Here is a 25,302-nt window from a genome sequence, read left to right on the forward strand (position 1 = left end):
ATATGCTTTGAAACAAAAGGAAGCTGTTGTTGCATAGATATTTAAGTTGTTTTTGAATTGAATTTAAAGATAGTTCTTTGCAAGCACTTTGAAAAACAAAGTTTAAATTACAGATTAAGATGGAAAATTGGAAATTACTATATACTTTTAAAGACAGTTATGATATTGCAAGGCACTTCACTTCCACTCCTAAGCTTCAGTTTCTTCATCTGTAAAATAAAAATCCCAAAGTTCAGGGAAATGATACCTGCTCTGTTAACCTAGTGGCACTGATCTGATGATTATCTGGTTAAGGCCATGTAAAATTGCCTTGTAAACTATTGGTACAAAACCTTTGACATCCTTGCCAGGTCATTTAAACACAGAAGCATGAATTGGTATCTATTTTATTTATATGGATTCTTCAGTGGTCTTGGGGTGTATGGAATTAATTCAGTGGATTCATTGTATTGAATGTTCCCATAGAGAAGTACCTGTGTAAACAAACATATAACAGGCTTTATGAGTTCAAGAGCCCCGGATTAAGTTTTCAGTGAAAGCTTATCTTTGTCGAATTCTCATACCCAGTGTTTTATTTTTGTCGGTATTAACACCTGTGAAATGCTACTTGTTTTTAGATGAGATGGTAAATGAGAGTCTAAATTAAATCACTCATTAGGATTGATAGAGATTTACGTTAAAAAAAATTTTTTTAAAGAAAGTAGATGCTTAAAGGATAACAAATATTTTATAATATAAAGGAGCATAGTGACGAATCTGAATTTGATTGGGATATGGGATGAGGAGGAGTAGGTTGTTAGGTCATAGAAGCAAAAAGGGAATAAATATCTGTGGAAAAATAACCAGTAATAGATTCCAGTCTCTAATAAAGAAATGCTGGGGCGCCTGGGTGGCTCAGGCGGTTAAGCGTCCGACTTCGGCTCAGGTCATGATCTCACAGTTAGTGAGTTCAAGCCCCACGTCGGGCCCTGTGCTAACAGCTTAGAGCCTGCTTCAAATTCTATGTCTCCCTCTCTCTCTGCTCCTCCCCCACTTATGTCTCTCTCTCCTTCAAAAATAAATAAAAACATTAAAAAAAAAAAAAAAAAAAAAAATGCCAAAGGAATAATGAATGAATGCCTTGTGGGCCAAGCCAACATAGTTGTCACCTTTGAATTGTATGCCCTAGGGCTGTCTTACGAAACAAACATACTCTCATTAGAACTTTAGAGGAATGCTATTGTGTACTCTCCATTGTGGGCAGAAAAAAAAAACTCCCATCTCTTTTATCTCCCATTCTTCCCCTACTCCAAGTTAAAAGATGAAAATTTATACAAACCTTATTCTAAAATTTTTGATAAAGCAAAGAAAATTCTGTAATGTTTGACTAATCATTATATGTATATGTGCATTATAACAATAATAGTTATAATTTTTTGAGAACACAGTACCATGTACTGTTAGGCATTTTACATATATTCATCATTTATTCTTCACAACAGGTCTGAAATTTATAATCCCCCATTTTACACAGACGTTGAAGCTCACAGAAGTCAAATAACTTGCCCCCAAATCACATAATAGTAATTGAACTAGTATTCAAACCCATATTTCTGTGACTCCACAATCTGTGAATTTTTTTTTTTTTCCAGAGTACATACTCCTTCCTTGATACGGGGATTTTTTTTGTTTTTATAGATCTGGCCCAGCAGCTCAAACGTGCAGCCAGATTTGGTTAATCCTCGGGCAAGAGTACTGCCCCTAAATGTATTTGGCAGATGATAATGTGCAGGTGAACATGGCTCTCAGCCACAAGGCTTCTGTGAGTTTTGTGGGGAGGTGTTCCCTTCACCTGCGGACCCTGCTGTCAACATAGTTTCCTACTTCACTCAAGGATTCTGTGACCCATCACTGAACTGTTGCATGAGTAGATAGTAGTTTTCAAGGAAAGGAAGCATTAAGTTTTCTGGTGAGGATCTCTGTATTTGCTGTTATTTCTTTCAGAGATATCAGAGGGAGCTTGTACATATCTAGGGAACATGTCTACTATTCCATTATGGAACAGCTCCTGTTGGGAAGCTTTTTTGCTTTTTTGTAATTCTAAACTGAGGAGAATGTCTCCTTAATGAAAGCTGATTTGTCACTGTTTCATTAAAAAATATTTGAATTAGAAGGTGCTTAGTAGACAAAAAAACTAATATGAATTTAAATAAGCCCTAAGTTATGTTTCATATTTGTCTCACCCAGAAGTACAAAGCATGAATCCTACCTTCTCCATAGATTTTCTTACTTTAATGTCTCATACAAAACTGTACTTATTATCTTAATTCATTGTGTTCATGAATGGACTTTATTCACCCAATGAGATTGTAAGCTCTGTGAGAGCAGGTACCTACTCTTAACATTTTTTTCATGACTTTTGAGGCAATAATTCTTATCCTGAGACCTCTAAAGGTTTCATATATACAGTTCATACAGTAAAGCTGTACAATCTAAGGAAGACATTAATATTTTTTACTTTTAGCTAGACAGACTTCTACAGTGTGATAATATAAGCTATTTTATGCTCACCAGAGGCCCTTATAAAATTGGAAAACAAATTTTCATTTAATAAATATCATTTATTTCAAAAACTTTGTAAACATGGGTCTTTCATGTTTAGTGAAAGGTTGGGAATTAGTGTTTGGTAGTGTGTGGCCCAGTGTTAAGTAATAATGATTATAAAAAATATAATCGATTTATTGATGAGGAGTAATTAATGAGCTTTTTTGTTTTAGGAAATGTTGTGGGCAACTTGGGACATTCCTTCTTCAGTCAGAGTTTCCTTGGCAGTAAAGAACATGGTGGATTCTTATATGTGACATCTACCTACCAGTCACTGCAAGACCTGGTACTCCCAACCCCACCTTACTTGTTTGGGATTCTCATCCAGAAATGGGAAACTCCTTGGGCTAAAGTGTTTCCCATCCGACTAATGTTGAGACTTGGAGCTGAATATCGGCGTAAGTAGTAAAATAGCTTCTTTTACACCATATGGCCAAGACATGATGACTAAATAAAGACCTGAAATATTCAGATTCCCCTCCTGCCCGCAACCCCCCCTCCCCCAGTGATATAGTTCAGCAGAAATCTTTTGACACAGCTAAGCTAAATTTGGCCATTGTGTTTACTTATTTTGACTCTAATGTGAAGGACTAAAAATCTCTACTGAGGAAATTAATGATTATTTATTACCTTGTAGACTTTCTGGTTTTATATAGTTCATTGATAAATATATGCTCATCTTCAGAAAAAATGAATTGGAATTTAACAAGTGACTTTTTATAGTATCTATAGTGAACATTTTTTGGTAATTTTATTGGAAAATAGTATGACAAATTGTATTTTGCATAACGTAACACATACTGGAAACTAATGGTATAGAGATCACTTTAGGTAAAGTGAGCAGTAGAAGAGCTTTTTTGCTCATGGTGGTAGCAGTACAACTAAGTTGGGAGTTTTAAGACATTAAGGCCTAAATGCAAGCTTTCTTTTAAACCTTATACCTTCACCTAATCAAACTTGCAAGGTCTAGGAATCAGACCATTTGAATAAGATTCTTAACTCTGTGAATTACTAGCTCTGTAACTTTGGGCAAGTGACTCGAGCTGTAAGTATGTAAGGTTGTTAAGAAGATCAAAAACGATAATGAAAACTTATTTTGTAAACTATAAAACAGTATATTTTATGTTTTCAGCAAGTCAGCTTCATTCTTTCCCTTGCTCATTCAATAAGAATTTAATAAAGGTCTACCATTTATAACAAATCCTGTGAATTCAGAAATAGCTAAGATATGTTACAGGCTCTTAGAAACCTTTGTAAGAAAGACATACAGAAATCATGATTATAGTAGTATATTGTGTTAAAACACATGGTCAAAGTTAACAAAGTTCTTTTGGAGCTTGAAGATGGACTCTAACTTCACCAAGAATGAAGGAGTTGGATAAGAAATATTTCTTAGAACAAAGTGTTTCTGGACTGAATTGTGAAAGAGGCATTTGAATTATCCAGATGAAGTAGGGAAAGGAGTGGGTTGTATCCAGAGGAAAGAACTTGTATATCTTCCTGTCTTATATAGGTAGTTCACTCCATAAAGTTCAAGGAATAGGTAAGTGAGTTAATAGGCCACCTCATGTTTGGCTTTTCTAAGGAGGATCCTGGTTGGGAGAAGTATAAGAGTGAATACAGAGGAATTAGAAGAGGTTTGTTTCCTGGATCATATTAATCCAGTTTGAAGAAGAGTGCTTCCTAAGATGTTATAGTTCATTTTGGAGAAAGCTGCATCAAAAGGCTTATCTGGTCATCAGAATATTTACTTTGGTATTTATTGTAGAAGGCTCAGAATTTGTCTGTGATGCTACCGTGCTAAATACTTTTGAGCCCTAAATTTCATATGCTTTATTACAGTTACATTTTGAAAACTTTATGAACTTTGACACCTCTTTTGCCAAAATTTTAAGCTGTCAAGTTTAGTCTGATTATTTTTCATTTCCATAGTTTATCCATGCCCACTGTTCAGTGTCAGATTTCGGAAGCCATTGTTTGGAGAGACGGGACATACCATCATGAATCTTCTTGCAGTAAGTTGGGAATTTTTATTTACTTTTTTCTTACTGGGATTTGTACAGGAGAAGGAAGAGAAGGATTTCATTTTTTGTTAACAGCCATACCTCTGCTGCTTCAGGCAGGTGAAGATTTATGCTGTAGGAAACGAAAAACATACATATATTCTTTGGAAAATATATGGAGCTTTTGAGTGAAACAGTACAGGATTTCAGCCCTTGATTATATATACACTTACTATCTAAGTGACCTTGCAGGATTATTGTGAGGACTAGAGGTAATGTACAATTAAAGCACCTAGCATTCTATTTTGTTTTTATTTTAAGCTTGCCATCATAGAGGTGTCCTCTTTGTCTGTGTAGCTTATTGTTTAGCCCAAGATTGGTCAGAGATTGTGTTCAAATATCTCAAGCCAGTAAGTCATTCATTCTTTTATGATAAATCTGTGTATGGACTGGGATTCATACTTTGTTTCCTTTCTGCTAGGATCTCCCATGTTCCTTTGCACATGCACAGGCTCTGCTGTATGTGTGCACCGACTAAGGACAATTCTGGGTATTTGGAGAGTTTATGAAGCTCTCTATGGCTATCTCACCTCCCAGAACTCCTCATTAAATCTTTGGCTAATGTGCCTGCTCATTACTTACCTCAAACCTCAGGCTAACTGAGCTGCTGGCCCTCCCTTTTCACTAACCATTGAAATTACCACTGTAGCTGACACCACTCCAATCAAATAAGATCCTTCAAGTAGCAGAGTTTATTTCATAGACTACCTTGAACTACCTAAGAAGGCTAGGGCACAGCCCCAAGCAAGAAGATCACAGACTCAGCTCTACTGTTCTTGCTTGAAGTTCGGTAGTTTTCATGAAGAAACACGTCTCAGTGTGTTATATGCTTTTGGTCTAATTCCAGAGCATTGTAATGATTGTGTTTTAAAAAACCATTTACCCAGGGGCACCTTGGTGGCTCAGTCAGTTAAGCATCCAACTCTTGATTTTGGCTCAGGTCATGATCTCCGCACTGACAGTGCAGAACCTACTTGGGATTCTCTCTCTCTCTTCTCTCTGCTTATTCCCCACTCATTCTCTCTTTCTCAAAATAAATAAGTAAACTTAAAAAAAAAAAAAAAAACATTTACCCAGCTTTTTACTTGCTTTTTGGGACCGGATTTATTTCCTCACTCTGTCTTGCCGTTGTAGTTGTAGTTTCAGTTATCTTTTAAAGAGATTTAAATAATAAGAAAAGCTCTTGTAGCTTTACTTATGTAGTTGCCATTTCCAGTGATCTTCATTTCTTTGTATAAATCTGTATTTCCATCTGGTGTCATTTCCCTTCTGCCTGAAAGATTTCCTGTAACATTTCTTGTAGTGTGGGTCTGCTGGTGAGGAATTCAGCATTTATATTTCTAACATCTTTATTTTACCTTCATATTTGAAAGATATTTTTGCTGGGTGTGGAATTCTAGGCTGATAGTTGTATTCTTTGAGTGCCTTAAAGATGAATAATAATCGCTCTACTGTTTCTTCTGGTTTGCATTGTTTCAGACGAGGACTTGATTTTCCCTCTTTGTTCCTCTGTATATAATGCTTTTTCCTTCTCTGGTTGCTCTAAGGTGTTTCTTTTTATCACTGGTTTTGAGCACTTTGATTATGTACCTTGATATAGGGTTGTTGTTTTTTTTTTCCCCATGTTTCTTATACTTGGAGTTCGTTGAGCTTCTTATTTTTGTGAGTTTATAATTTTCATCAAAGAACATTTTCTTTCCTCTCCCTCTTCTCCTTCAAGGACTCTGTGTTATAGACATATTAGGCTCTTGAAATTGTTTCACAGCTCACTAATACTCCTTTTTTTCCCTCTGTGTTTCATTTTGGACAGTTATTATTGTTCAACAATCTTATTTTGCATTGTTAAAACTGTCAAGTACATCTTTTTTGGGGGGTTATCTCAAACATTGTCATTTTCATCTCTAGAAATTTGACTTAGGTCTTTTTCTATATCCTCCTTGTACTTAATTTTTTGAATATCTGGAGTATATAGTAACTACTATAGTGTCCTTGTTGGTAATTCTAACATCTCTATCAGTTCTGGCTCAGTTTCCATTGATTAATTCTCCCTCTTTTTTTTTTTTTTAAGTTTATTTATTTATTTTAGACAGAGAGTGAGAGAGCGTGAGCACATGTGCAAGTGGAGGAGGGGCGGAGAGACATGGAGAAAGAGAATCCCAAGCAGGTTCTGTGCTGTCAGCACAGAGCCCATTGCAGGGCTCCATCTCACAAACTGTGAGATCATGACCTGAGCTGAGATCATGACCTGAGCCAAGATCAAGAGTTGGATGCTTAACCAGCTGAGCCACCCAGGCACCCTCCCCCTCTTATTTTGAGTTGTATTTTCCTGCTTTTGCATGCTTGGTATTTAAAAAAAAATTTTTTTTAATGTTTATTTTGTGAGAGAGAGAGAGACAGCAAGCGTAAGCAGGGGAAGGGCAAAGAGAGGGGGAGACACAATCTGAAGTGGGCTCTGAGCTGATTCAGAGCCTGATGTGGGTCTCAAGCTCACAAACCATGAGATCATGATCTGAGCCAAAGTTGGACGCTTAACCGACTGAGCCATCTATGTGCCCCTTAAAAATTTTTTAATGTTTATTTATTTATTTTTGAGAGAGAAAATGAGCAGGGAGGGGCAGAGAGAAAGGGAGACAGAGAATCCCAAGCAGGACCCACACCATCAACACAGAGCCCAATGTGGGACTGGAACTCACGAACAGTAAGAGCATGACCCAAGCCAAAATCAAGAATTGGACACTTAACTGACTCAGCCACCCAGGTGCCCCGATATTTTTAAATTTTTTACTGGAAGCCAAATATTATGATTTTACCTTGCTGCGTGATGAGTATTTTTGTATTCCTGTAAACTTGAGTTCTGTTACAAGTAAGGCAGTTAATTTACCTAGAAATAGTTTGATTCTTGCAAGTCTTGATTTTTAAGATTTGTAAGGTGGAACCAAAGTCTTGTTTACTGTAGTGCTGATTATTCCTCAGCACTAAGGCAAGACCCTTCGGAGTACTTGTAATGACTTTGGGCCCTATTTGGAATTAGGCCAAACTTCACAGATTAAAGGCACATTTCTTTACCAGACTGTTGTTACTTCAGACACCAGGGTCAAGTCCCAGGCTACGCATACTTCTGACTAACTGGATACAAATGTTAGCATTCCCACTACTCTCTCAGTTTTGATAATTCACTGGAATTATTCACAGAACTCAGCAAAGTATATATACTATACTATATAGTATAGATTACAGTTTTATTGTAGTAAAGGAAATACAAATCAGGGCCAGTGGAGAGAAGAGTCACAGAGTACAAAGTCTGGGAGGGGCCCACCCAAGAAGCTTCTGTGCCCTCTGGGACATGTCACCCTGCTGGTATGTTGATATATAACAATATGCACAGAATAAACACCGGAGCTTTTGTGTCCTGAGTTTTTATTGGAGTTTCCTTATTAGGCATGATGATTGAGTCATTGGTCATGTGATTGAACTCAGTCTTGAGCCCCCTGATATCAACTGCCTCAAAGCCCCATCCTCTTATCACATGGCTGATCTTTCTAGGATGGCTAGCTCCCACCTTGGGTCATCTTGTTAGGATAAACTATCTAGGGACCTATTATGATTCACTAAATTAACATAGACTATAAGGGATCCACCACTGAATAACAGACACTCCTATCACTCAGGAAATTCCAAGGGTTTAGAGGCTACCTCTCAGGAACCAGGAGCAAAGTCCAGTGAAATTGTTTATTATACAGTAATACTCTACCTAATGCTCATGGAATATGAGGTTTTCCTCTGTGGTTTTTAGGAGTAGGCACTATTCCCAGACCTGTGTACCAGACAGTGTTTCTGATAATCATTTCAAATAGTTTTTTCACTGGCCTCAAGAAGTTTCCTCAGACACATTTGCTAATCAGAACTTTCTGAATTCTGGAGTGAGACCCTCTGCAAGTCTTTGGAGTTCTTTGCAGTTTTTTCCTCTCTGATGCTCTGTCCTGTGAAGTATAGCTACCGTGGTTTTCCTGGAGTCTTGGTTTTGTTTCCTCAACTCAGGAAATCTGTCAGCCTCTGCCTGGGTTCTCCCTTCCTGCACCTGAGCTTGTAAACTCTCTAGAGGCATAACCTGTACAATCACAGAGCTCATCTTGTTTGCTTCCTGCCTTTTAAGGATCACTGTCCTTTGTTGTCTGAGGTTCAGTGTCTTGAAAATCATTGTTTCATATGTTCTGTGTAGTTTTGGGTTGTTTCAGGCAGGAAGGTAAATTCAGTCCCCTTTTCTCTATTTTGTCCTGAAATGGAAATTTTATTTTTTTAATTTATTTTTTGTTTTCTTAAGTAATCTCTATCCCCAGTGTTGGGCTTGAACTCATGACCAGAGATCAAGAGTCACATGCTCTACCAACTGAGCCAGCTAGGCACTCCCAGAAGTGAAAATTTTAAAATTATATTTTAATCTATAAGATCGCCCTCTCCCGCTTTATCTTCCTTTCCCTCTCTCTCTCTCTCTCTCTCTCTCTCTCTCTCTCTCTGTCTCTCTGTCTCTCTGTCTCTTTCTCCCTCTCCATTTCCCTCCTTCTACTTCAGTCCCCATCACTTTGTCACTCCTGGTAACTTTAGTTTTTAGTCACATTTTTGACGAGATAATTTTTTTTTTAAGTTTATTTATTGGGAGGGAGGGAGAGAGAGAGAGAGGGAATGAGCAGGGGAGGGGCAGAGAGAGAGAGAGGGAAAATCCCAAGCAGGCTCCTCACTGTTAGCGCAAAGCCTGATGCTGTGCTTGATCCCATGAGCCGTAGGATCACGACTCAAGCCAAAATCAAGAGTCGGACACTTAATTGAGCCACCCAGGCACCCTGACAAGATTATTTATTTATTTATTTATTTATTTATTTATTTATTTTTTACCGATTGTAATCTGCTTTGGAAAGAAAAGGAGATATTTATCCTGTAATCCAGTAACAGAAGCCTATGGTTTTTATTGCCTGTATCAGTTCATTTATACAAACTTCTGGTGGAGTATCTCCTGAAGCATCTTATTCTCCATCTCCACTGTCAGAGAGGAAAATTTTTCTCTATCTTTCAAAGATTCTTCTAGCTGGTCTAAAAATTAAATTGACATAAGACAGATTAACAGGAGAAAATTAAATCTAACTTTGTACATATGAAAACCTCACATTACATGAGGGGTTCATAGACAGAAAGGTAAAATTCCTCCTGAGCTGAAGAATGGCATAGGGGCCTGGGGCTGCCAAAGGGAGGAGAGCAATTTACAGGGCAATAAGAAGAGCAGCTGCTTGGCAATTAGATGTATGCCCTACCATACAGATGGGTCACTCAGATAAAATTTATCTCTAATAATAACTCTAATTCTGAGAAAGACCCCCAATTTAGATTCTTCTAGGTAGTTAAGACAGGGCAAAAGTTCTCTTGACCCTGCAGGGTCTTAATTGCCTTCAGCTCAAAAGAGTCCACATACCAAAATAGCACATATGGAAGAGACTTGTTTTGAACCCTTTTACCACCTTCTCTGTCTCTAGTTTAACAGAATTTACCAATCTATTGATTCCAACACTTTTCTACTACCTCTCACTCCCTCTAGTTTTCTCCTTTCCTATCTTAAGATTCCATGGTTTCATCGTTAAAATCACTTTTATTTTAAATGATTCCAGGTCCTTTCTGTATCTTACCCTCTGTTTTATTAGCCCAGCAAAATGTAAACCCTGGTTAAATCTACCTCTTAATTAAAAAAAACTTTTTAAAATTTATATACAGTAAAGTTCACCTTTTATGGTGTATACTTCTAAGAGTTTTGACAAATGTAGAGTTATGTTACTACCACTGTTGCAATTGGGATACAGAAGAGTTCTAACATTCCAGAAAATTTGCTGGTGCACCCCTAATGTCTGGTAACCATTGATCCTCTTTCCCTACAGTTTTAGCTTTTTTAGATTATCATATACTTGGAATTATGCAGTACGTAGCCGTTTCAGTCTGGCTTCTTTCACTCATCATCATGCATTTCCGGTTCATCTTTGTTGTTACGTATATTGTTAAGGAAATAAAAATCTTTTTCCTGTACTCATCTTTGGTTCTTTGGCTGAGGCCCTAAAAATTAGACTGGCCAAACAGTGAATAACAGAGGCATATTTTGGGGTGGCATATTCTGGTAAACTTCAGCATCAGTAGTTCGTTCGTCTTTATTGCTATATAGTATTCAGTTGCATTATGAACCACAGTTTGTCTGTTTACCTGTAGATGGATCTGTGGGTTGTTTCTAGTTTTTGGTGACTATGAATAAAGCTGCTGTAAACATTCATGTATGAAATTTTGTGTGAACCTTAGTTTTGCCATATTGTACATTTAATGTTATAAAGAACTGTGAAATTGTTTTCCAATATGCCTGTAGCAGTTTACATTCACAAGTAATATACAAGTATTCTTTTTTTGCCCAGTATTTATTTCTTTTTTGTTTTCAATTTTTACAATTCCAGTAGGAGTTTAGTGGTTTTAACCTTTGTGACTTAACTTCTATGCTTCTTAAGATGAGTGATTCAGAACATTTTTCATGTGCTAATTTGCCCTCTTTATATCTTCTTTAGTGAATACTCAGATTTTGCCCATTTAAAAATATGGTTGTTGTTTTCTTGTTGAGTTTTGAGAGTTTTTCATGTATTCTAAATGTAAGTCCTTTGGTAGATTTGTATCATTTGTTATATTTTCTCCTAGTCTATGGTCTCTCTTTTTATTCTGTTAACAGTGTCTTTCACAGAACAAAAATTTTTCATTTTGTTGAAGTATTAATTTATTAATTTTCTATGGAGCATGCTTTTTATATGATATCTAAGAACTTATTGACTAGAATGACATCACAAATATTTTCTCCCATGTTTCTTTGTAGAAGGCTTATGGTTTTATTTTTATGCCTTATATTTAGTTCTGTGGTTCATTTTTAGTTAAATTTTATGATTGTGAGACATTGTTAGAAACCCTTCGTTCATATGTCCAATTGTTTTAGTACCATTTGTTAAAAAGACTATCCTTTCTTCATTTACTCGCCTTTACACCCTTATCAAAAGTCAGTCGACATACCTGTGTGGATCTACTTCTTCCTTCATTTGTAACTTTATCCAGGCCTGCATGTGGATGAAGACAAAAAGAGTCACCTATTTACTGGTCTTACTTAAAAAAAATTTTTTTTTAATATTTATTTATTTTTGAGAGACAGAAACAAAATGTGAGCAGGAGAGGGGCAGAGAGAGAGAGAGGGAGACACAGAATTGGAAGCAGGCTCCAGGCTCTGAGCTGTCAGCACAGAGCCCGACACGGGGCTTGAACCCACGAACCGCAAGATCATGATCTGAGGCGAAGTCAGATGCTAAATCAACTCAGCACCCAGGCACCCCCAGTCTCACTTTAGATTCATGACCAATACCATTAGGAAACTCTCAGACCTACCTGACAATCTTTCCTGGTCCATAACCCATTCCTATTCTCATGTTTTCTCAAATTTCCAGTGTCTCCTCTCCTTTTCTCACTTTTTGCTGATGTCCCAGCCCCAGTTTCCCTGAGTAAATAGAAGCAATCAGAAGATAATTTTCACACAGTTACATCCAACTTACCCGTATCTATACATTTTCATTTCTTAGTTTCTTTGGACACCTTTCTTTCTTGGTTCTTCTCCTGCAGCCTTCTGACTTGCTACCTTCCCTTTCCCACTGTGTTCTGCCTTTCAGTAAATGGCAGTCTTGTAGTTGCCCAGTGCACATAATTCATAATCATCTTTGATTTTGCTTTTTTTTCCACATTCCGTATTCAATCCAGTGACAAATATTCTCAGTTTCCCCTTCAAAATGTACCCGGAATCTGATAACTTCTCACCACTTTTTGAATTGGTAACACTTTGGTCTAAATTATCACTGTCTCTTGTCTGAATTATTTTTGTTACATTTATCTGATCTCCTTCCTTCTATTCTTGTTCCCTTACCATCTATTTACAGAGAAGCCAGAGAGATCTGTTAAAATAGGTCAAAAATCTCACAGTAAAGGCACAGGTGTTTGTGGTGGCCTCCAAGACCATATGAAATCTAGCTGTATGCTATCACTTTGACATCAGCTCCTTGCACTCTTCATCACTTTGCTTCAGCCACACTGGATGTGGTGTGTGTATATGTATGTTTTACCCTACAAATATTCATTGGGTGCCTAGGCTGTTCCAGGCATTTGGGATATAACAAGAAGACAAGTGAGAGTCCATACCTTCTTGGAGTTTACTTTAGAGGGAAGAGGCAAGTAACATCCAGAAAATGTTAAGTGGTGTTAAAGCAGAATAAGCATTCAAATATTTGTTTAATATAATATATAGAGAGTATATGCAACGGGTCTTCTTCCTTATAAGAGTTTATAGTCTAGTTGGAGAGCTAGAATATACACATGAGGGTTTTCATTATACATTTCCTTATTATTTAAATAAATGAGTTCTTTTAACTTTCACATTCTTTCCTTTTGTTCTGATTTTACTACTATCCGTCAGATCTTACCATTGATGAATTCTTTATTCCATTTCAATCTGCTTTTGCCCAGGACTTCAGAAATTACCAGTATACATTGCCAGTAGTTCAAGGTCTGGTGGTTGATATGGAAGTTCGGAAAACCAGTATCAAAATTCCCAGCAACAGATACAATGAGGTAAGATTTACCATGAAGGAATGTTTTTCATTGTTAAATACATAATTGAAGATGAAAAATGTTGTTATTATATGTAAATTTCATTTTTTAGTTAACTGACAGTGAAATCAGCTCATAATACTGTATGACTTAGATCAAGGATGAGGAATTTCATGACAGAAAATCAAGATGTTATATATGTGATTTACTTAGTCATTAGATGTATCATTGATTGTGCTTTTGATAATCAGTGATAGATTTACATTTTGATTAAGGTATAAAATTAACTTTATATCTGTAATATTAGTGGTGGGATCTTTTCATTTTCCCCTCTTATTGTAAGTATACCTTGTTTTGGACTATACTTAACGTCTAACCATTAACTCCCAAAATGAATTTTAATTAAGGTTTCAAAAGCAAATGAATGTTTTCGTCTTGAATTAAGCTGTGTTTTATAACTAAAATGAAATTTTGCATGCTACACATACATTAACAGAATTATGTAAACTATTCATTGCCTATTTGCCCTGTGAAGCCTTTCTTAAATTTAAATTTCTTAAAATCCATTCTAAAATGTCCAATAGTATTATCATTGTGGTTTAAAAGAAAAATCTTAAAAAAAAAAAAAAAAAGAAAAGAAAAATCTTATTTTGAAACTTAGTTTGTTATAATAATGGTTAAAATTTGTTGTTTTATCAGACAGGATGGAAACTTCCCAATTACTCCTTCCACTATTTCCTGGTATAAAGTAATTTCCTCCTTCCCTCTCTTTTTTTTTTCATTTTTTTCCTTCTTTCTTTTTTTCCCCTTCATTCAGCCTTTTATCCACTTATTCATTTGTACATTCGATAAACATTTTGTACTTTCTCTTAGAATCACGTAAATGTCTTACTGGATTTATTAATTTAGGGCTTACCATTATGAGAACAACCTATGTGAAGATTTTACCTATGGCATTTAGTGCAATGACTTTTTTCTGGACACTAGAAAATAGTAGCTAGAATGTGTGCTTTATTTATTTATTTTTTTACCTGTGATACAATTAGCAGATTTTATTTGTGAGATAGTCCTATCTTGGAATATCAAACACTATTAGACTAGGTTAGGTAGAGTCACATCTTTAAAATGAACTATTTTCATATATTTGTGCCCTAAATACTCTTAAAAGAGATGCTTTGAAAATATTTATTTCTCAAATTTGAACATTTATTATTTCACATTCATTAAATATATTCTGTGGTGTGAGATACAAAGATGAATAAGAACATTATGCTTGCCTTGTGGCAAGAAGTTGTGGCATATTGTCCAGAAGTAAGATGATCAGATGTCATCCTCAACATCCTTGGTGTTTCCAAGATGGTGTTTTGTATTTGTTTATAAAGGTACATCTGTAAAAAGCTGTGAGGCCTCCATAGTTTTTTCAGTAACACCTAGACATTTATGACAACAACTGCCATTAATATTATCTGTCTGTATCTGTCCCCTAGGTTTACGGTTGTGCAGGTTCAGATATCTTTTTTCAAAAACAGTAACTGTATTTCTTATTCTTTATTACAGTTTGTTTTCAATAAAGTTTACCAGCTATATATCACTTATTTTTCTTATCTGATTTGGCAGACTGATTTCCTTCTAATTCAGTTTTTATTTCAAGTCATATTTTATGTTTGTTTATTTCAAGTCTTACTTTTTTTCTCTCACAATTCTTCGACATTTGAGTTATGCTGTGGCTAATAATTCTGCTTCACTTTGTAGTTGAAAAGGTCATTTCTTTTATTCATGGCATTATTCCATTTTTCCTCTTACTTATTATTCTTTGTTGATACCCATAGTCTTCCTTATTCTCTCAATTATATTCTCTTTTGCCCTAAAGCCTTTGCACAAGCTATTTCCTTATTGATGCATACTTTCCCTATTCATTACTTATCTAACTCGTACTCATTTTTCAGGAATCAGCTTAGATGACATTTTGTCAGATAAGCAACTGGGGTAATTCTCCCTGTTATAAACATCTCTAGATTCTACACATTGTTTGTGTAATACTCATTACATCTGTAATTGAACCTTCTTCACTGTTTTCTCTACCAGACTTTTATTTCCATGAGGAACTATGTCTGTGTTGTTTACCACTGTGTCATTAGCAGACTGCCTAGTAAAGAATAATTGTACAAAAAATATCTATTGAATGAAGACATGAAACAGAACTAATATAGATAAAACAATACAAAAATAAGTACTGAAACTTACTGCAATTTTACTAAAGGTTTAGAGAAAGGAGAGCTCTGGTAAATGCAGCAGTCAGGAATGTTCCTTTACTTCCAGTTGATCCTGAATCCTTAACAGCCAGAGCAGCATGTTCCATGGAAGACATGTTTATAAATGTTCATGTAAATAAGTGTAAATGAATGAAAGATTTGAACTGGACAATGAATGCTATTTAGGCACTAGAAAGAGAAGGGTGGAAAATAACAAGTGAAAAGGGTGATAGATGCCTGCAGAAAATAAGGCTGGAAATCCCCCCGGAATGGACATGTCTTGAAAGGAGGATAGAAGACAATAGCCTGCCCAGTAAAGAAGAGGCTAAAGTAGACTAGGAGAGATCACTTCTCGGTCTTCTGTCTAAGATCAAGTGTAAAGTAGACTAGGAGATAAAGTTGTGCCAAGACACTGCTGGGTTTTCAAAAGTCTTCAGAAACCAGGCAAAGGAATCTAGATTTTAATATGGCAATCTGTGAGTAGATTTTATAGATTCTGAAGCAGAGAAGTGACTTAAAGTGAGGTTTAGAAAACTGAGCTTTGGCAGCTATATGTAAAAATGTAGAGAGAGGGGGCCACTAAGGAAAGACTTAAAGCTTAAAAAGCTAGAAGATAGTACTTCTGACATCACAGAAAATGGAATCAATGAAGTGGTCTTTGTATGTAAATTCTCTAATCTCCTTCATCAAGGCCATTCAAGCTCTCTGTTGGTTTAGGTAACTACTCATGTTCTAATGATGAGATTTTTTCTAATTACTGTGTTAACTAACATTTATTGTTAGTTATATTAAGTTTAACTTTATAACATTTAGTGAAGGCATATTATTTAGCAGGCACTATGTATTTTTACACTATTTCTGTAAAATTAGTATGTTCATAGATGTTTTAATAGATGAGGATATTAAGACAAAGAACTAGGAAGTGGTAGCACCATAATCAAACTCAGGCAGTCTGATTCCACTGTCCTCACCTCTAGCCATTATACTAAACTGATTTTTATAGACATCAATTTAACAATTATCAATAGGATTTTAGGGCTGATTTTAGGGTCTTTATAGAGGCAGTCAAATTTAATGAGGCCATTAGAATGAGCCCTAATCCAGTATAACTGATGTCCTCATAAGAAGGGGAAGTTTGGACACAGACATTCATAAAGATGATGTAGAGAGACAAGGAGAAGATGAGCACCTACAAGTCAAGGTAGAACAAATCCTCCCTTTACAGTAAAGCCCTCAAATGGAACCAGTTCTGCCAACACCTTGATTTTGGACTTCCAACCTCCAGGACTGTGGGACAATATATTTCTGTTGTTTGAGCCACCCAGTTTATGGTACGTTGTTACAGCAGCTTTGCGACACTAACACATTGGTTTGCTTTAAATAGCTAGATGTCAAGATGAAGTAAGTAAAACAAGAAAGAAAAAGGGCAGTGGGGCAGAGAAGATGAGCTCTGTGATTGCTCTACTTTACTGTATGGTGTTTCCAGGCCATAGTGCAGGTAGGGGAAACCAAAACTGAACCTAGAGGTTTCCCTGAGTTGAAGAGACAGAGTTGAGAATGGGGGAAGGTCATGATGATTAGAATTTGCAAACAAATTACTGGAAATAAAAGAACTCTGCAAATATGCTGGTGGTTCCCACTGTGTCTTCAGCTGACCAGTATATCAGTGTGTGTACATGAGAAAAGCACTGGAAAGGTACGGGTAAAACACTTCTCACAGGGCCAGACATAATTTGTATTCTTTTTTTTTTTTAATTTTTTTTTAACGTTTATTTATTTCTGAGACAGAGAGAGACAGAGCATGAGCAGGGGAGGGGCAGAGAGAGAGGGAGACACAGAATCTGAAATAGGCTCTAGGCTCTGAGCTGTCTGCACAGAGCCCGACGCGGGGCTCGAACTCACGGACTGCAAGATCATGACCTGAGCTGAAGTCAGATGCTTAACCATCTGAGCTACCCAGGTGCCCCCATAATTTGTATTCTTACCAGCTAGAGTGAACTAGAGGCACATTGTCTTTACTGCTCCAGGTTATTCATAAATTCAGGCTGCTCTGATCCTGTCAAGCTTAAAAGAAAGCCTTAACAGGATCAGGGCATGAACATGTTAAGGACATACATGGAAAATAAAAAGAACCAAGTCAGACTTCAAGAAATGAAAATGACAATGAAATGAAAAATATACTGGATGAAATTAAGGGCAGACTAGACACTGCTGAAGAAGAAATTAAAATTAGTAAACTTAAAAACACAGCAATAGAAACTACCCACAATGAAACACAAAGAGGAAAGACTGAAAAATTAAATGAACAGCACATGATTGAGCCGTGGGATGTTCGTCAGCCTACCTCTGTAATTGAAGTCACGAAAGGAGAGGAGAGGTGAGTAAATAAATATTTGAAGACTCAGTGATCAAAAATTTTATAAACTTAATGAGAAGTATAAATTTATATGTTCACGAAGCTAAATGAGTTCCAGTTGCAGAAAACATGATGAAAACTACATTAAAGAACATTATAATCATCTTAATCAAATTGCTTAACACTAAAGCTAAAGAGAAGAATCTTAAAAGCAACTAGAGGGGGAAAAATGCACATTTTATACTGAGGAAAAAAATACAAGAATAACAGCAGACTTCTTATCAAAAGAATTCAAGGCACAAATCAGTGCAGTGGATCTTTAAATTACTGGAAAAAAACCATCAACTTATATTTTATATGTAGTAAAAATATGTTTCGAAAGCAAAATGCTTTTTCAGAAATGGAAGAGCTAAAAGAGGCTATTACCAATAGACCTATTGTACAAGAAGTGTTAAAGGAAGCCCTTCATGGAGAATACCAAATAATGGAAATCAGAATCTTCACAAAGGAGTGTAGAGCAACAGAAATGGTAAATATGCAGGTAAATATAAAATCTCTTTACAAGATCATTGTTTAAAACAAAAATAGAAAAACATATTGTGAAGTTTATAACATATATGGAAACAGAATGTATGACAAAAATACCACAAAAGCCGGGAAGGGGGAATGAAAGTATACAGATGTAAAGTTCTTATATGATAAAAGATATGGTATAGTATTACTTAAAATTAGATTTATAAGTTAAAGATGTGTTGTATAAACTCAAAAGCAACCACTAGAAAAGCTAGAATAAAGAGGTATAGCTAATAAGACAACAAAGAAGATGAGCTAGAATCATATAAAGACTGAGAAAGAAGAAAAAAAGAACAACAGGAGATGGGACAAATACAAAAAAAAAAAGATGTTAGATTTAAATCTAACCATATCAGGGGTGTCTGGGTGACTGTCAGTTAAGTGTCTGACTCTTGATCTCAGCTCAGGTCATGATCTCGTGGTTCATGAGATGGAATCCTGTGTCAGGCTCTGTGCTGACGTGTGGGGCCTCCCTGGGATTCTCTCTCCATCTCTTTCCCTCTCTTTCTCTCTCTCTCTTTGCCCCTCCCCTGCTCATGCTCTCTCTCTCCTGCTCTCAAAATAAATAAACTTTAAAACTTGTATAAATCTAACCATATCAATAATCACTTTGAGTAGAAATGGTCAATTAAAAAGGCAGAGATTGTCAGGTTGGTTAAATAAGCAAGAGTCAGCTATATGCTGTGAATAAGAAAACCACTTGAAATATAATGACACAAATAGTTTAAATGTAAAAGGATGAAAAATTATATACCACGATAATATTAATCAAAAGAAAGTTTGAATGGATAGGGTAATATCAAAGTGTATTTCAGAATAAAAAATATTACCAGGGATAAAGAGGCATATTTCATAATTATTAAGGGATCAGTTCATCAGAAGGATATATAACAGTCCTAGACATTTATGCATTAATAACAGAGTTTCAAAATGTACGAAACAAGAATTGATAATACTGCAAGGGTAAATGGGCAAATCCACGATCATATTTGGAGATTTCAGTAGCCCTGTTTTAATAATTGATAGAAAATCATCAAGAATATAGAACACTTGAACATACTGTCAACCAATCTGACTTGAGTGTTTTAGAACACTCCACCCAAGAGCAGCATAGTGCACATTCTTTTCCAGCAAACACAGAACATTACAAGGTAGACCATATTCTGTGTTGTAAAGGAAGTTCTGGTAAGTTTTAATTGATCCAAATTATACAAAGTATGGTCTCTTACTATAATAGTATTAATTTAGAAATCAGTATCAGAAGGATATCTAGAAAATTCCCAAATATTTGGGAAAATATACACACTTTTCAATAATCCATGGGTCAAAGAAGTAACCTAAAGGAAAATTAGAAAATATTTTGAGCTGACTGAAAATGAAAATATGGTATATCAAAATTTGTGGGATGCAGCTAACACAGTGGTTAGAAGGAAAGTGATAGCATTAAACTTTTATATTGGGGGGCGGGAAAGACATTTTGAATCAATGACCTAATCTTCTACCTTAGGGAATTAGAAAAGGAAAAATAAAATACAAAGTAAACAGAAGAAAGAAAATAATAAAGACAACACCAGCAATTCATAAAGTAGGAAACAACAACAAAAAACAAAACAAGAAAAGTGAAACTACAAGCTAGTTCTTGAAATTGGTTACATTGACAGACTTATAGTCAGACTGATGAGGTAAATAGCCAAAAGCACAAAATGCCATTAATGAGATGTGAGAGAGGTGGTTATCACTACAGGTTCTGTAGACAATAAATGACAAGGATATATTATGAACATATTTGTGCCAGTAAATGTTCAACGTGGGCAAAATGGACAAATTCCTTGAGCATCAAACTTTCATGTCACTCTTAAGAAGAAATAGATAACCTGAATAACCCTGTATCTACTGGAGGAATTGAATTTATTGTCACAGACCTTCCCACAAAGAAAAGCCCAGGTCCAGATGGCTTCCCTTATGACTTTTACTAAACAACGAAGGAAGAAATAACACTAGTTCTGTACAAAAACTTTCAGAAAATAGTTGAGGAGGGAAACTCATTCTGTGAGGCAAGCACTACACTAGTGACAAAACCTGGGGGGTGGGGGGGAATTACAAGAAATGAAAATTACAAACCAGTATCCTTCATGAAGATAGTTGCATAAATATGTAACACATTGCAGAGGAGGAGCTAAGATGGTGGACAAGTAAGAGGGCCTTAGTCTTGCCTCCTCCCATGAACCAGCTAGATAAAAATATCAAATCATTCTGAACACTCAAGAAATCTGAGGACCGAGAGAACAAACTACACATCTAGAGGTAGAAAAATGGCCACGTCATTAAAGGTTGGAGCTACAGGGAGTTGATTTGGGGGAGAAAAGAATTGCAGGTGCCCCAGAGGGGAGGAAGCCCTGGTCATGGAAAGAGGAGTGAGAGAGAGAGGGAAAGAGTGAAAGCAGTACACAGGGGATTGCAAAAGAAGAACTATTCGCCAAAACCATTGGGAAAGGGAGAGAGGCTAATTACCACAAGCTTTCATAAGCAGCGGAGCTCAAAGTCTGGTTTTAGGAATCCATGTCATCACCAGGGTAGTGCCTGGTGGGCTTAGCGATGCTCCTGTGGGGAAGGCTGCCCGGGAGTGGGCAGTGTGGTTTGAAGATCCCCTGGGTTGCAGGGCAAGAAGCAGTTCCCCTTCTTGGAGTGTGGTGGCATGGCCTCTCTGGAGACAAAAGAGCTGGCAAGCACCAATGTACTTCCCTGTTCATTAGCATAGGAACAGAGACACCTGCTGAGGCAGCAGACCTTGCTGCCAGCTCTTGCAGTGCTTTACCATACATTCTGAACCGCTGCGTGGTTGTGCTACTGCTTTTCTGGGACAAACCAGCACCGGCCACAGCATCACAAGACCCTCCCCCAGAGGATCAATGTGGGTCTGCACCAAGTGGGTTCCTAAAATTTGGAGTTTTGAAACACACACCTGAGATAAAACACAGGAGTACTGTGCTGCCTGGAAGGCAGACAGCTCAAACAAAGGGTGAAAGTAGGAATCTAATGGAAGCCAGAGACCCAAGAGGGGAGATTGTTTGCTCTTTTGTGAGGGCTTCATGAAGAGTGGTGGGCATAATCTCCCTGTTCCAAGGATGAGAGAGCAGGGTGATGCCATTTCCTCCTGCCCATCACCAGTGACCAACTTCAGTAAGCAGCACAGTGCTCCTCCCTCCACCCAAGTGGAGGCTGGAGCCACTTACACCAAGCCCTGACCCCCTGACCTCTGCAGGTGCATCTCCACTAGGGCAAGTCTGCCTGAGAATCAGCACAGCAGGCCCAACCCCCAGAAGACCCAGAAGACCCCATAAATCCCTCACACACCAAGTGAACTGATCGTAGAATGCTGCAAAGCTTCAGTTCTAGGGGAAATATGATTTACCTTCTTTTAACAAGCAGACCAAAACACATCTAGTTAAAGTTCACCACACAGTGGACAAGGTTGAAACACTCCCCATGGCAGGCAGGAAGAAACTCTGCAGAGGACTGACCTGAGGGAAGGAGCAGCCAAAACACAGCAGCAGAGTGCTCACTCTGAAACACCTCCTGAAGTACCAGGCCCAAGACAGTATAGAACCTCTTCTTAATATAGCCATTACTCTCAGAAGCAAGAATATAACAGGCTCTCCTGACAATCACACAAAAAAAGTGACCTAGACAAAATGACAAAATGGAAGAATTCACCCCAAAAGAAAGAATAGGAAGCAGAATGTCCAGGGATTTAATCAAAACAAATGTAAATAAGATACCTGAACTAGAATTTAAAACAACAGTCCTAAGGATACTAGCTGGGCTTGAGAAAAGCATAGAAAACACTAGAGAATTCCTTAGTGCAGAGATAAAAGAACTAAAAACTAGTGAGGTCAAAGTAAAAAATGTTGTAACTGAGATGCAAAACCAACTGGATGCAATGACAATGAGGATGGACGAAGCACAGGAGTGAATCAGTGGTATAGAAGATAAAATTATGCAAAATAATGAAGCTGAAAAGAAGCAGGGGCGGGTAGGGGAGGGAAGTATTAGGTCATGAATGTAGACCTAGGGAACTCAGCAACTCCTTAAAGTGTAATAACATTCGTATCATAGGAGTCCCAGAGAAGAAGAGGGAAAAAGATGGCAGAAGGTTTATTTGAGCAAATTATAGCTGAAAATGTACCCAATCTGGTGAAGGAAACAGACCTCAAAATCCAAGAGGTGCAGAAAACTCCCATAAAATTCAACAAAACCCAGCCCACACCAAGACATATTGTAGTAAGATTCACAAAATACACAGACAAGGAAAGAAACCTGAAAGCAGCAAGGGAAAAAAGTCCTTAACCTACAAGAGAAGACAGATCAGGTTCACAGCAGCCCTGTCCGCAGAAACTTGGCAGGCCAGAAAGGAATGGCATGATATGTTCAACATTCTGAATGGGAAAAATATGCAGCCAAGAATACTTTATCCAGCAAGCTGTTATTCAGAATAGGAGAGATAAAGAGTTTCCCAAACAAAAACTAAAGGAGTTCATGACCACTGAACCATCCCTGCAAGAAAAATTAATGGGGGCTCTTTGAGTGGGAAAGAAAGACCAAAAGCAACAACAACAAAAAAAGGAACAGAGAACATCACTAGAAACACCAACTTTACAGGTAACACAGTGGCACTGAATTCATGTCTATCAGTAATCAACCTGAATGTAAAAGGAATAAATGCTCTAATCAAAAGACATAGGGTATCAGAATGGATAAAAAAAAAAAAAAAAAACCAAGACCCATCTATAAGCTGCCTACAAGAGACTCATTTTAGAGCTAAAGACACCTGCAGATTGAAAGTGAGGGAATGGAGAACCATCTATCATGCTAACGGACATCAAAAAAAAGCTGGAGTAGCCATACTTATACCAGACAAACTAGATCTTATTTTATTTTGTTTTGTTTTATTTTATTTTATTTTATTTTAATTTAATTTTATGTTATTTTTATTTTTTATGAATATAATTTATTGTCAAATTGGCTTACATACAACACCCATTGTTCATCTCAACAAATGCTCTCCTCAGTGCCCATCACCTGTTTCCCCCCTCTCCCCACCCCCCCCCCCATCTACCCTGTTTCTTCTCTGTATTTAAGAGTCTCTTGTGGTTTGCCTCCCTCCCTCTCTTTTTGTAACTATATTTTTTCCCCATCCCCTCCCCCATGGCCTTCTGTTAAGTTTCTCAGGATCCACATATGAGTGAAAACATATGATATCTGTCCTTCTCTGGCTGACTTATTTCACTCAGCATAGTACCTTCCACTTCCATCCACGTTGCTGCAAATGGCATGATTTCATTCTTTCTCATTGCCAAGTAGTATTCCATTGTATATATAAATCACATCTTCTTTATCCATTCATCAGTTGATGGACATTTAGGCTCTTTCCATAATTTGGCTAGTGTTGAGAGCGCTGCTATAAACATTGGGGTACACATGCCCTTATGCATCAGCACTCCTGTGTCCCTTGGGTAAGTTCCTAGTAGTGCTATTGCTGGGTCATGAGGTAGGTCTATTTTTAATTTTTTGAGGAACCTCCACACTGGTTTCCAGAGCGGCTGTACCAGTTTGCATTCCCACCAACAGTGCAAGAGGGTTCCCATTTCTCCACATCCTTGCCAACATCTGTAGTTTTCTGATTTGTTTATTTTAGCAACTCTGACCGGTGTGAGGTGGTATCTCAGTGTGGCTTTGAATTGTATTTCCCTGATGATGAGTGATGTTGAGCATCTTTTCATGTGTCTATTAGCCATCTTGATGTCTTCTTTAGAAAAGGGTCTATTCATGTCTTCTGCCAATTTCTTCACTGGACTGGGCATTTTGGTTATTGACTTTGGTAAGTTCTTTATAGATTTTTGGATACTAGCACTTTATCTGATATGTCATTTGCAAATATCTTTTCCCATTACGTTGCTTGCCTTTTAGTTTTGTTGATTGTTTTCCTTTGTGGTGCAGAAGATGTTTATCTTGATGAGGTCCTAATAGTTCATTTTTGCTTTTAACTCCCTTGCCCTTTGGAGATGTGTTGAGTAAGAAGTTGCTGCGGCTGAGGTCAAAGAGGTTGTTGCCTGCTTTCTCCTCTAGGGTTTTGATGATTTCCTGTCTCACATCTAGGTCTTTCATCCATTTGAGTTTATTTCTGTGTATGGTGTAAGAAAGTGGTCTAGTTTCGTTCTTCTGCATGTTGCTGTCCAGTTCTCCCAGTACCATTTGCTAAAGAGACTGTCTTTTTTCCATTGGATGCTCTTTCCTACTTTGTCAAAGATTAATTGGCCGTACATTTGTGGGTCCAATTCTGGGTTCTCTGACAAACTAGATTTTAAACCAAAGACTGTAACAAGAGATGAAGAAGGGCACTATATCATAATTAAGGCGTTATCCATCAAGAAGATTTAACAGTTATAAATATTTGTGCCCCCAGTGTGAAGCACCCAAATATATAAATCAATTAATAACAAACATAAACTCATTGATAATAATTAGACAATAATAAGTAGGGGACCTTAACACCCTTCTTAGAGCAATGTTTAGAACATCTAAGCAGAAAATTACCAAGGAAACAGTGACTTGGAATGACACACTGAACCGAATGGACTTTACAAATATATTCAGAACATTTCATCCCAAAGCAGCAGAATATACACATTTTTTTCTTTTTAAATTTTTTTCATGTTTATTTATTTTGAGAGAGAAAGAGAAGAGAGGGAGGGAGGGAGAGAGGGAGAGAAAGAATCCCAAGCAGGCTCCTCACTGTCATTGCGGAGCTTGACATGGGGCTCAATCT

The 25,302-nt window shown here is 37.0% G+C and overlaps 1 protein-coding gene across 3 annotated transcripts in view; it reads left to right on the forward strand.

The window, feature by feature from the left end:
- The window catches only part of ZFYVE9 (zinc finger FYVE-type containing 9), a 211,604-nt gene that overhangs the window by 152,269 nt on the left and 34,033 nt on the right, over nt 1–25,302 (forward strand). For all 3 annotated transcript variants that reach the window (XM_030325988.1, XM_030325990.1, XM_030325991.1), the window contains 3 exons: nt 2,757–2,981; nt 4,516–4,598; nt 13,212–13,316. In XM_030325988.1, coding sequence (XP_030181848.1) covers nt 2,757–2,981; nt 4,516–4,598; nt 13,212–13,316 — 413 coding nt within the window. The remainder of the gene's footprint in view (nt 1–2,756; nt 2,982–4,515; nt 4,599–13,211; nt 13,317–25,302) is intronic.

The sequence above is a fragment of the Lynx canadensis genome, chromosome C1, assembly GCF_007474595.2.
Source record: "Lynx canadensis isolate LIC74 chromosome C1, mLynCan4.pri.v2, whole genome shotgun sequence".
Taxonomy (NCBI): domain Eukaryota; kingdom Metazoa; phylum Chordata; class Mammalia; order Carnivora; family Felidae; genus Lynx; species Lynx canadensis.